The following is a 13633-nucleotide window of genomic DNA, read 5'->3' on the forward strand; positions in this document are numbered from 1 at the left end:
GATGATCCTGACAATCCATCCTATGCGGCTGGGATGTTCTAAACAGGTAAGAGATTTTAAAGCTTCGTTTCTCAAATTTACATTTTTTATTTTATAAGTACCATTTTCTTTAAAACCATAATACATACAGGGCTCGTTTCACATGCTGTTGTAATATGTAAGTTTACTACCTTAAAATTTTTCTCCTGAATTTCACGTTACAGAAAAAATTTTATGAGATATTCTATGTTATATTTTTTTGTTAAAATATTAGTATTCAGATAAAAAAAATATTAATTTTTCATATTACAGTCCATTGGTCCCAAAACATTTTTAAATAGTGAATAAAGGTTGTTAAACAACCTGCAAAAATTTCATCATAATATCTTAAACGGTTTCCAAGAAACATGTACCTAAAACTCGTAGTTTTAGCAAGGAAAACATACAGCTCTCTGGGTCCTCTTAAAGGAAAACTATCACGAAAGGAATAGGTAATGTTAAGAGATCTCCAAGGAAATGTGATGATGGTGCTATTGTTTGCGATATATATAAATCATCTAACGGATAACTTCGGAAAGTCCATGAGATTTTTCGCGGATGACGCATTTGACCATTAGAAGGTAACAGCACCGGGAGACTGTAGTGAATTGCAGTAAGACCTGGAGAGGGTCTATAACTAATGCACGGACTGGCAGTTGACCCTGAACGGAAATAAATGTAGCATATCACGCATAAATAGGTGACTAAGCGTTGGAAACGGTACATAATTTAAACATCCTGGACGACATAATGTGGAATGAGTATATAAAGAAAATTATAGGTAAAGCATAAGCTAGTCTGAGAGTCATTATTAAAACGTTAAAGGATGTTGCTCATTCACGAAATACGTGATTTTCAAAACACTTGTTCGACCATTTGTTGAGTACTGCTCAACATTCTTGGATCCCTCACCAGGTTGGGTTAATGGAGAAGATAAGATCCAACGAAGAGTGACGAGTTTCGTCACGGGATCGTAACGGCACGAGAGCGTTATGAAGATGACCGGCAAATTACACAGCCAAACGCTACTCCAGAGGCGTAGTGGATAGCGGAGGGGTCTTTTGTTAAAATTTCAAAGTCGTATGCTCCGAGAAGAGGCAGGTAAAAATGTACGTCTTGTCATATACGTCTCGCTGCATGACCACGACTAAGAGTTCAGAGAAACTGGAGCCCTACTGAAGCTAACCGCCAATCGTTGTTCCCACGCGCCCTTCGCGAATGGAACAGGGAAGGGGGCCAAACATACCGGTACCAAAAAAATGTAAAAGCAATACCAACCTCTGGAGTAGAAAAAAACTGCCTTTATATATTGACTTGCCCTCATATGCTGTTTGTGGACGCGTGAGAGGCACCCACCTTTGTCCTCGGCGTGGGGCGCTGTCTCTATGGCGCCCTCTGTCGTCTGCCTGGTGACCAGGTCAAAGTAGTGGCCGCGCCGCTGCATCAGCTGGTCGTGCGGACCTTCTTCCACGACGCGGCCCTCGTGAATCACCACGATCTTGTCCGCGTTGCGGATGGTCGACAGCCGGTGCGCCACGATAACCGTCGTCTGACCAACACTGGCCTGCCAGCGACACAAGAGCTGTTTCAGGTGACAAAGGAAACTGGCCAAGTGGGAGAAGGACTGAGCGCTCTGAGACTTCAGTAACAAAATTCATTATGTTCATCCATCCAGGGAATTTGAGACTAGCCTAAACATTCAAAACGAAACGATCAGGGATTAAACTTGTTATATGCAGAGGGAGGAGATTTAAAAAACCATTTTTATTTATATTCTGAAACGTGGGTACAACTTTTTACACCGAAGAGCTAAAGAAACTGGTACACCTGCCTATCATCGTATAGTGCCCCCGTGAGCACGCTGAAGTGCCGTAACACGACGTGGCATGGATTCTATTAATGTCTGAAGTAGTGCTATAGTAATGGACACTATAAATCCTGGGCTGTCCATAAATCCGTAACAGTCCGAGGGGGTGGAGATATCTTCTGAACAGCACGTTGCAAGGCATTCCAGATATGCTCAATAATGTTCATCTCTGGGGAGTTTGGTGGTCAGCCGAAGTGTTTAAACTCAGAAGGGTATTCCTAGAACCATTCTGTAGCAATTCCGGACGTGTGAGGTGTCGCATGGTCCTGGTGAAATTGCCCATGTCCGTCTGAATGCACAATGGACATGAATGGATGCAGGTGATCAGACAGGATGCTTACGTACGTGCCACCTGTCAGAGTCGTATCTAGACGTATAAGAGATCCCATTTGACTACAACTGCACACGCCATACATCATTACAGTGTCTCCACCATTTTGAACAGTCCCTTGCTGACATGCAGGCTCCATGGATTCATGATGTTGTTCCATGCCCGTACACATCCATCTGCTCGGAAACTCGTCCGACCAGGCAAAATGTTTCCAGTCATCAACAGTCCAGTGTCGGTGTCGACGGGCCCAGGCGAGGCGCAAAATCTTGTGTCGTGCAGTCATCAAGGGTTCACGAGTGGGCCTTCGGCTCCGAAAGCCCATATCGATGATGTTCCGTTCAATGGCTCCCACTCTGATGTTTCTTGATGGCCCAGCATTGAAATCTGCAGCAATTTGTGGACGGGTTGCACTTCTGTCACGTTGAACGATTCTCTTCAGTCGTCGTTGGTCCCGTTCTTGCAAGATCTTTTTCCGGCCTCAGCGATGTTGAAAATTCTATGTTTTACCGGATTCCTGATATTCAACGTACACTCTCGAAATGGTCGTACAGGAAAATCCCCACTTCATCGGTACCGCGGAGATTCTGTGTCCCATCGCTCGTGCGCCGACTATAACACCACGTTCAAATTCACTTAAGTCTTGATAACCTGCCATCGTAGCATCAGTAACCGATCTAGCAACTGCAGCAGACAGTTGTTTGTCTTAATAGGCGTTGCCGACCGCCGTGCTGTATTCTGCCTGTTTCCATATATCTGTACTTGAATACGCATGCCTACCCAAATTTCTTTGGCACTTCAGTGTATGTTTGCATGCAGTAAAATTTTTCTGTCGTGCTTATGATGGATGACGAATAAGTTCTATATCAAAAATATATTTTTATGTGATATAATTACAGTTCAACAATTTTCGAATTTTTATCTTAACTTGTATTCCGAAAACTTGCTTGTTGCCAAATTTCATGATTCTAGATCGACGGAAAGTAACCATATCGGTCTTGATGAGTGAGTTTGCGAATAACAAAATATTTGACATAAATCGCTGTTTCCTTTGATTGCATTGACTTAGAAGATTAAATTTGTTAGACGGACAAGGCACCACAGACCTTAGTATGTACCGGTATCATAAATTTCAACTTGATATATTTACCCGTTCCTGAGAAAAAGGCATCTTAAGAGATGGCCGGACAGTGATCCTACAAGGGTTCTGTTTTTATCGAGTGAGGTATGAACCCTAAAAAGGAGGCAAGGCTAGTTTTAACTCGACATCGACACCGCGGTCTCGAGATGGACAACTTGTTCAGTATTGGCCTATTGTGACTTACTGACGCCATCCGAAACACATATCTTGAGAGTTGCCTTATCATATGATGAGATGTTACACATATTTAAATCTGTGTTGACTGTTAATCGACCATGACTGTTCCAAAAATATGATAAGCTTTTTAAAGACGGCTACCAGTGAGGAAATTTGTTCTATTATTTAATGAAGCTGCATGTTTTGAGGTACAAACCTCACCTTCTGGTTACAATGGCAACACAAAAACATTTTACAAAAATACAAATAGATATTAAAGTTGTTCTGTACAGTCTTACCATATGATGTGACCATTCTGCAGAGAAAAAAGGAAAACATAATGAGGCAATATTCACTTCGTTCGCTAGTCAGGTGTACACATAAATAACATTAATTAACAACTGAACTGCTGTCTTCTTGTCGTGTGTTCAGTTGCCTTGAATGCCACAGCTTCATGGATCTTGTTGGTAACTGTCCATAAACGTGCAGTGGACACTTAGTACACATCACAGTCAAATCCATTGTGTAGCAGAGACAAGCCGGCAGTCAAAACAACGCTTGGTTCAATTTAACTAACGATGTGCCGATCAGTCACTTGCATTGTCTTCTGCGCATCTTGCTATCGCATCTATGACATTAGTTGATGAAATATATTACAATAGGAGGGACTGTGACAATACGACTTTAAAAATGACAGTAGAAAAACTATTTTAAAGAACTGGAAAAGATATTACTACTGGAATCCACATTCGAGTACACTGCTGTGCAAAACTTTTGGATGAAAGTATCTTTTGGATGGTGCATCAACATAGCTCGGTAGAATTTGGACCATATATAGAAAAAACTACTACAGTGTCGTACAGAAGGTAAATGTAAATATCGTGTGACTAGGGCCTCCCGTCGGGTAGACCGTTCGCCGGGTGCAAGTCTTTCAATTTGACGCCACTTGGGCGATGATGATTAGGACAACACAACACCCAGGATTGACATTCTGTCGCGCTGATCACTCAGCTACCAGGGGCGGACAGTACAGAAAGTAACTGAAAGAGATAGTCAATGAGATGAACAGAAATGACTAACTATTCAAAGAAAATTGTCACAGTGAAGGCACGCCTATTTGTGTTGGTTCCCCGGCCATTAAAAAATGCAGGACATGGTTCTTAACATGGTGCGCGATCACCACGGACGGCAGTGCATACTCTGCAAAGTGCTCCTGTGCTGGCCAAAACGTTGGTAAGTTCTTGTGATAGGCGCTCCGTTCCTCCACAAGAACGGTTGACAACTGCTGGCATGTCGACGTGATGCAGTACTTTTCCCCAACACATCCCACATGAGTTCGATGGGACTCAAGTCCGGAGAACGGGGAGGGCAGCCCATTCGCCAAATATCCTGCGGTCGCGCACTGTCATCCATAAAAATGAAGTCAGGGCAGAGTGCATCCCTGAGGAGATGCGCATGAGGAAGGAGTACAGTGTCAATAATTTTGACTTATGAGTACAACGTCTTCAAGAGTTTGGAGGTCTGCACGCGCATGCGATCTATATGCCTCCCTACACCATAACAGCTACACCACCAAAACGATCATGTTCGACAGTGCTAGACGTACCCTCGTATACCGATATGTGGGAACGTATGAAGCCCCAAGAACTGAACTCCAGACCATCGAACACGACACACTCAACTGTCAACGCTATTGCGACACTGTAGTCCTTCCCTACGTGCGTCTTTTTAGGGGTGCATTCGACCCTGACTTTATTTTATGAATGACAATTTGCAGCCGCATCCAAAAGGGCAGCTGGAGGAGCTTCTGGAACGAGAGGGATATTCGGCAAATGGTCTGATGGTTCTCCCGCCTTAAATCCCATCGAGCATGTGTTGGATGCATTGCGGAGGGGCACTTCAGTATGTCCACATGCACCAATGACTATCCAACAGTTGTCACCTGCGCTGATGGAGGAAAGGAACACCCTACCACGAGAACTCCTTACCAAGCTTGTGGCCAGCATGGGACGACGCTGCAGAGCATGCAGGCCGTCTATGGTGATCACACCATGTGCCATCCTTCGTAATGTTCAGAAAACCATCATGAATCGGAGCGACTTAAGTGTAACAATTGTCTATGAATAAAAATTTTATTTCTGTTCGCCTCATTGCGTATTTCTTTCTTTTACCTCCTGATCAATAATGTAGCAGTTTTTGCTACGTATGGCCCCAGTTTCATCGAGCTGTGTTACATGTCGGTGAAACTGTGGTGTCACCGCCAGACACCACACTTGCTAGGTGGTAGCCTTTAAAATCGGCCGCGGTCCGTTAGTATACGTCGGACCCGCGTGTCGCCACTATCAGTGATTGCAGACCGAGCGCCGCCACACGGCAGGTCTAGAGAGACTTCCTAGCACTCGCCCCAGTTGTACAACCGACTTTGCTAGCGATGGTTCACTGACAAAATACGCTCTCATTTGCCGAGACGATAGTTAGCATAGCCTTCAGCTACGTCATTTGCTACGACCTAGCAAGGCGCCATTACCAGCTACTATTGATACTGTGAATCATGTACCGTCAAGAGCGACGTTCACCATTAATGGATTAAAGTTAAGTATTCCAGCAGCTACGTCCGTTTTTTCTAAATTCTAATTTCCTTGTCCTGTTCCAGACCTCACGCCAGCCTGCGTGAGCTAAAACGCGTGCCTTTCGGCTTCCTCTAGTAACCCGGTGTTGGCTCTCCTGCCAACCACAACAGAAACATTATACTGAAGTTACTGTCGTCCTTACTTTTCACGCCAGCGTACTGTATTTTATATTGTACCTGTAGTGACTTGAACTTGGTGGTGAAATCTGAGTCCCTGAAATTTGTCATTTCGTTTAGAATCCCGTTTCTCCACTTTTGGCCATGAATGAAGTTTTAGACACATACACAGAAAATCATCAAACACGGACACTGTCCTTGTTAAGTCCTCTACACACTGCAGCTCACACCGACAAGTAGGATTCAGAGCATTACTGGGATACTGGTTTTGTGGATTGAGTTCTGAGCAAGAAGTGGACGCCACTCACCCTGTCCAGCGCGGCCTGCACCTTGGCCTCGCTGCCGGTGTCCAGAGCAGAGGTGGCCTCGTCCAGCAGCAGGATCTTGGGGCGGCGCACCAGCGCCCTGGCGATGGCGATGCGCTGCTTCTGGCCGCCCGACAGCTGGGCCCCACGCTCACCTACCATTGTGTCGTAGCCCTGCAAATACATTTGTTCCATAGTCAGACACTAACATGTTTCCAGTGTTCATCTCCGCATGGTATGCGCACCTGTGGAAGTCTGGAACTGTAGGGCACGGCCTCCATGTGTTTCCCCATCGACACCCGTCAGTTATTTCATTAGTGCTGGCTCATGAGTAAAGGCATCTCTCTTAGTATTGTCCCCCCAAGCAGGCTAATTTTTCATAGTCACTAGTCGTGGTAGGGGTGATCAAAAAGTTTCCGTTCGATGGCGTTACGGTCCAGAATCGGTATACCAGTCAAGCAAACCCGCCGTGAGCACTGAGGCAATCATCCCACCGACGCATCAGGTGGAAGATACCCGTTTGGTGTAACACTGTGTCCTGCTTCGTGAGCAAGTCCGTAACTGCCTGCTGCACATCCTGGTCCAACAGGAATCGTCGATCCTTCAAGGCCTTGTTCAAGGTAACGAAAACGTGATAAGCGCATGGGAGACATCAGGACTATGGCGCGGGGGCTCCAGTATATCCCACTCGCTTTGGCGTAACTTCTACGGTACATTTGCGATGAGGACACGTGCTTATCATGAAGCAGCAGCACTTATCATGAAGCAGCAGCACACCTTTGTGTGTGTGTGTGTGTGTGTGTGTGTGTGTGTGTGTGTGTGTGTGTAGCAGGCATGGTATTTACTCGTAGTTACCAGACAAGGCTGGCTGATATTTGAGACAGCAGGTACCCTTCGGGATTACATAGTGTCCCACTGATAGTCTCTCTTCTAGCGCTCCATATGCGAATAAAGAAGAGAAGAGTGGGAGTTGATGAGATCGTCGTTATGAAGTGCCCACATTAATTTAGACCTACACCAAATTCCAACAAAATTTCGTAGGTTGTTCAGAGATATTTGCTGACTATTTTGACATAAGCCTGGTCTCCGCCAGCTAATTACAGAGGAACTACAGTTTGGTTGATTTCTTACATCCGTTTATCTCTGTATCTGTCTTGTCCCAAACAATAGTGCAAATGTTGTCACAATGTACTGTGTGTCTTGTTTGCAAGCAAACTTGTTCCATTCACTCAAGCTACTTGCTGTTGACAATGGTACGGCCCACGTTACTCCTCGCCCTCAACTTTGTTTTCAGAAACTTACTGGTTCTGTCTCAGCTTTCTTCTTCTGGCAGAGCTAGTTGTACATTAACAGCGTTACACAGAAATGCATATATGTTTACTGGTGAAGAGTTAGCTGTGTGCACCTCATGTATCCTTCCACTTCCACTCAGTTGAATGGCACAGTGGCACAACGACTCTATACTGAGCTGTTCTCCGAGCTATGGCAGCCACATCACAGTATTCTTACATTTGTTCGTTACTCTGTGTCTTACAACGTACGTTTTGGTGACTGCTTGTAGTACTGCTGTAAAATCATTTTCACAGAAACAAAGGTAAATGGGTTAAAAAGCACATAAATCATAATTAAATTACTATACTGCAATGTGCAAAGTTACACGGTTTGCTTCAGTTACGATAAATTAAGTGGAACAAGTCCTTCGTTAACATCCATACGACGCACAACATCTTCCGACTGCTTCTGTATTCGTCAGTTTTCTTAAGAATGACCGACATACAGCAATACAGTATCCTAAAGACAACTATTTCACATGTGAAATACAATACAAACTCCCCCCCCCCCCCCACACACACACACACAGGACAACCAGAAGTGTTAGAGTGTAGAGAGATTTAAAAGCGAGTTACACTCTTGTCAAGACACTAGCTAGACAGCTAGATGTCTAGCTAAAGAGACCCTAATTTCAAAATTATATATCTCTAAAACTAAGATCGATAGACGACTGCAAAAAATGATATGTTTATTGTGATACACAGAAGTTTCGAAATAGATGGTGCTGCACGCTATGCAACTTTTTAACGTACCAGAGTGCATCACATCACTATCTGTTTAGAATGTCCATTACTCGGAGAACAGAAGTGGCGCAAACGAACTACGAAACTTGTCATCACATCTTGTAGTGTTTCAACGGAAATTGATTCAGGTGGGATGGTCCCGATAGAGAGTGTCTTTTTATGTGCTCCACAAGAAACAGTCAAAAGGAGTCAGATCGGGCGAAGATGGAGGCCAAAATCTCCTTGTAATCTCCAGTAAATGCAACGCAGTGAATCTATTCCCGAAGGATTCATCAAGAAAGCGAAACACCTATTCGGTGAGATTTGGTCTGGCCCCATCTTGCATGAACCTCTCGGTGCCTGGTCGATCCTCCAACACTAGCTATATGGTGACAAATTGTTCCAAAACTGCAACGTAACGTTCACCAGTGGTCGTTTCTCGCATGAAAAAGTGTCCAATAATGCCTCTTCTGCACGCCGCAGCCCAAACAGCAACTTTTGGAGAATACATGGTTTCGCTTCACAGGGTGTTTTCGGAACCCCAAAATAGCCAATTTTGTTTATTCACGACTTCATTCATGTGGAAGTGTGCTTCATACGTGCACCAGATGCAACCAGCACCAAATCCTTCATTATCAACTATTGTGAGAATCTAGTTCCCAAAGTCAGAACTCAGTCACACAGCTAGTACAGGTATGACCTGGTGTCTTTATATTTTTAAAGGAAACATGTGTAGGGTCTGTTCCGATCTTTTCTGTGTGCTGGAACGCTTCAAACCTGTTTCAGCTGCAATTCTTCTTGCTGAATAATTCCAGAAGCCGTGCCGACATTTTTAGGGGTAACTACAGTTTCCCTGGGGCCAACATTCCCCGCTAGATCATCAGCCAAGCTGCCTGTTCGTTGGAATTTGGCGAAGAGCTTGCGAATAGTTTGTGCATCTGATCTTTTTGGAACATTAAATCGTGTTAGAAAACTGCGCCTTATTACCGTAGTACTGTGTTCTAACCTCTGGTATTCCAGTACCGAAAAAAAACAATTTGTTCGATGATATACTTAATTTTAACGTCTTCCTTTGGTAAGCTAACATCCTTCCACGTGTTAACAGTGGAACTGATTGCTCTAAGCTGCGGCGCACTATTTATAGGCACAACATACTGCGATTAGAGCGCTATCTGTTAGCAGCTTTTTGAACTATTTCGAAACTATTTTTTAACTTCTGCATAAAATTCTTTCTGTTTTCACAACAAACATACCGTTTGTTGCACATTTCTATCGATCTTAGTTATATTTGATTTTTGAGACCAGGGACTCCTTCACTGGACACCCTATACGATTACTCACACAACACCATTGCTTAAGCCTAAATTCTTCACCTCTATGAAGATGTAGCGGTCCATACCCTTGGTAGCTTTAAGATAAAGCCGTGTGCGTTGGCCATCTTAGCGGCCTCCTCGATGTCTTCCATGGAACAGCCGTCCCGTCCGTAGCGGATGTTCTCCGCTATGGTGGTCTGGAAGAGCACCGGCTCCTGCCCGACCACGCCGATCTGCGAGCGCAGCCAGCCCACGTTCAGTTTCCTGATGTCGTGGCCATCAAGTTGGACCTGGAAGGCAAACCGCTGAAATGTGTCTCTTATTTGTTAACTAAAACTTACTAGAAGCTGAGTAAAATCACCTGCGTCTGCGGTGTTTAGTGTCACTGGAGGTAAAATACCGGGTGATAAAAAAGTCAGTATAAATTTGAAAACTGAATAAATCACATGCTTGGAATGACATGGGGTTTTATTGGAACCAAAAAAATACAAAAGTTCAAAAAATGTCCGACAGATGGCGCTTCATCTGATCAGAATAGCGATAATTAGCATAACAAAGTTAGACAAAGCAAAGATGATGTTCTTTACAGGAAATGCTCAATATGTCCACCATCATTCCTCAACAATAGCTGTAGTCGAGGAAAAATGTTGTGAACAGCACTGTAAAGCATGTCCGGAGTTATGGTGAGGCATTGGCGTCGGATGTTGTCTGTCAGCATCCCTAGAGATGTCGGTCGATCACGATACACTTGCGACTTCAGGTAACCCCAAAGCTAATAATCGCACGGACTGAGGTCTGGGGACCTGGGAGGCCAAGCATGACGAAAGTGGCGGCTGAGCACACGACCATCACCAAACGACACACGCAAGAGATCTTTCACGCGTCTAGCAATATGGGGTGTAGCGCCATCCTGCATAAACATCGCACATTCCAGCAGGTGTTTATCAGCCAGGCTGGGGATGATGCGGTTCTGTAACATATCGGCGTACCTCTCACCCGTCACGGTAGCAGTTACAAAACCAGAATCACGCATTTCCTCGAAGAAAAAAAGGCCCGATAACGGTAGATGTGGTAAATCCAACCCATACCGTGACTTCCTCGTCATGCAATGGAGTTTCAACGACAGTTCTAGGATTGTTGGTAGCCCAAATTCTGCAGTTGTGGGCATTGACAGACCCTCGGAGCGTGAAATGAGCTTTGTCGGCCAACAACACGTTACTCAACCAATCGTCATCTTCCGCCATCTTTTGAAACGCCCACACCGCAAATGCCCTCCGCTTCACTAAACCGCCAAGTAACAGTTCATGATGCCAATGGATTTTGTACGGATAGCATCGGAGGTTACGCCTAAGTGCCAAGCAAACAGTAGTGTATGGAATGCCGGTGCGACTGCACGAGCGCTGACTTCCCCGTGCATAGACGAACCCGCTACAGTCTCCATTTCTTCTCTGTCTACATTATTCCGTGGTTTATTAAGTTTTCAAATTTATACTGACTTTTTGATCACCCGGTATAAAAACTGACGTGGTCTAATACGTTCCCAACGCATCCCAAACATGCTTTATGGGTTTTAAGTCGGCGGAATGGACAGGCTAGTTCACTGGCCGAAGACCCTCTCGTTCGAGGAGCTCCTCCATCTGTGCTGTTCGATGCGATTGCGCATTGTCATCCATAACAAATAACTCAGTCCCGAATGCACCCTTGAAAAGACGCTCGTAGGGCAGGGTACAGTGTCACAGTGACGTTGACCTGAGAGTAAATCCTTATCATAGGTTTTGAGGACAGTGGGCCCATGCAACATTATGCCTTTCTGCATCATGACGCCTGGACCATCAGAAAGAGCACGTACGACAACGTTCCTGGATACATTACGTGTTCCCGCGCCTCGTCCAGAATCACTACTCAGAATGAACCGGTTCTCATCCGAGAAGAGCACATGATCGCACTTCTCGTTGGTCCAGTCACGATGCTCTTAGCACCATCGCAAACGGCGTCGCAAATGAGCGAGTGTCGGGAAGAAAGACCACCCCGCGCAGTCGCTGTGACACTGTGGAACGTCAGACTGAGTGCCTTGCAGTCCTGTCAAGTCTAGCTGCAACAGCATCCGCTGTTTGACGTAGGTCCCTTCACGCCTATTGCAAAACGTTGCGGTCATCTGCTGCTATAGTTGAGCATGGTCGACCATCACATCTCCTTCGGGGAGCGTGCACCGTAAATGCTCGCTGTTCGGCACAGTGCAGTTTTCCGTTCCTTCAGCTGCATCGTGTAGTGTTTCCATCTCTATTTGGCGCTATAGTAACGCTGATCTCATGCGTTGTGACGGCTAGCTTTCTGTGCCAAACTGGGAGACCTCTGGCAACATGTTCCCGCACTTTCATTCATTTCCACCGAGTTGTTAACATGTTATGTTTACCTATCTCATCCTTAAGTTTTTGAGAGCAGTATATATTTCCAGCTTTCGATATTTGAAGAATGACTCACACCGACAGTTCAGAGGATTTTATATTACAAGGGGCATTTACGTATGTGACATAAAACTAACAGGGTCAGTCTTTGACAATATGTGTGCAACTTGTAAGCAAGAACAGCGAATTCATAGAGGGAAAGGAGTCGTACTTTTTTCGGTTTTTAATGCAATAACTTCCATGTGAGGGCTTCGACTGCTTTCAGAATTCTGTGGGTGACACTTGTTATTATGAAGCAGCGAAGTTCCCATAAGCATAATAATCGTCTTCAATTAGTCTGCTACCAACCTTATACAGGAGACCAAATTCCTGTGTACGTCCACATAAGATAAGGGAACAATATTCTAATCGACAACATACCCGCCAGTCCAAAAAATTTGGAGACTGATTAGAATAAAATAGAGAAACGTTGAGATGGTAGCTTTAATACTTCAGGTACTCTGTACCCACTTCAGTACAACGCACAGAAAGTTCGTATATCGACGTGAAAGTGTCAGAGAAATCCTTTTTTGGGATGTTTTGCAATTTCGCGTCATATTGGCTTGAATATCGGCATTGTCGTAGAAGTATTGATCTCCCCTGTCAATTTCTGCACATTGTCGTTTTGTGTTAGGTTTGTATTAATTACAGCAAGCCTCGTTACCGACGCCGATTTTTTCAATTAAGTCTCGGCAGACTTCAGCGCATCGTTGTATTTATTAGGGAGTTAAGGTGTGCAAAGCAAACATTACACACACTTTTCACTTCTTCGGCACATTCTGCAGAATGTCGTGAACACTTGATTTGGAGATGTTGTTCCAATGCGATTTGTGACACAATAACACTGACACTACAGTCACACGTCCGCTACGTAACACCTGTTGCTCACAACAGACGAGTCGATTGCACATCTGTTTCTCACAGCTGTTAGTTCAAGCCACCATCATAGATAATGGACTGACGACGCTTACACGCCAGGAATAAGATCAGTCTTGGAATTTTATGGACGGACTGTGTAGTTACACATCCACCAGTCTAAGCTCTATACCTGGCTTGCATCAGATGTGATAAACTACGTGAGACAATCAAGTTCCTCGCTGTAACACCGCTACAATACGCAATCTCTCCGGATTGCTTGCGCATTCGTAAGTTTTCTTAAGAATAACCGTCACAAAGCAATATAGTGTCCAAAATACAACTACTGCTGATATAAGGTACATTGTGGTTTCTGTCCCACAGAATGACCAGAACTGTAATATTC

General features: G+C 44.6%; 1 protein-coding gene across 1 annotated transcript in view; it reads right to left on the reverse strand.

Annotated features, from left to right (window-relative positions):
• The window catches only part of LOC126252544 (ATP-dependent translocase ABCB1-like), an 88943-nt gene that overhangs the window by 47544 nt on the left and 27766 nt on the right, over nt 1-13633 (reverse strand). Inside the window, exons 7-9 of the mRNA XM_049953442.1 lie at nt 10015-10218; nt 6565-6735; nt 1375-1582 (exon numbers count right to left, since the gene is read on the reverse strand). Of these exons, the coding sequence (XP_049809399.1) occupies nt 1375-1582; nt 6565-6735; nt 10015-10218 (583 nt within the window). The remainder of the gene's footprint in view (nt 1-1374; nt 1583-6564; nt 6736-10014; nt 10219-13633) is intronic.

Source organism: Schistocerca nitens, chromosome 4 (genome assembly GCF_023898315.1).
Source record: "Schistocerca nitens isolate TAMUIC-IGC-003100 chromosome 4, iqSchNite1.1, whole genome shotgun sequence".
Lineage (NCBI taxonomy): Eukaryota > Metazoa > Arthropoda > Insecta > Orthoptera > Acrididae > Schistocerca > Schistocerca nitens.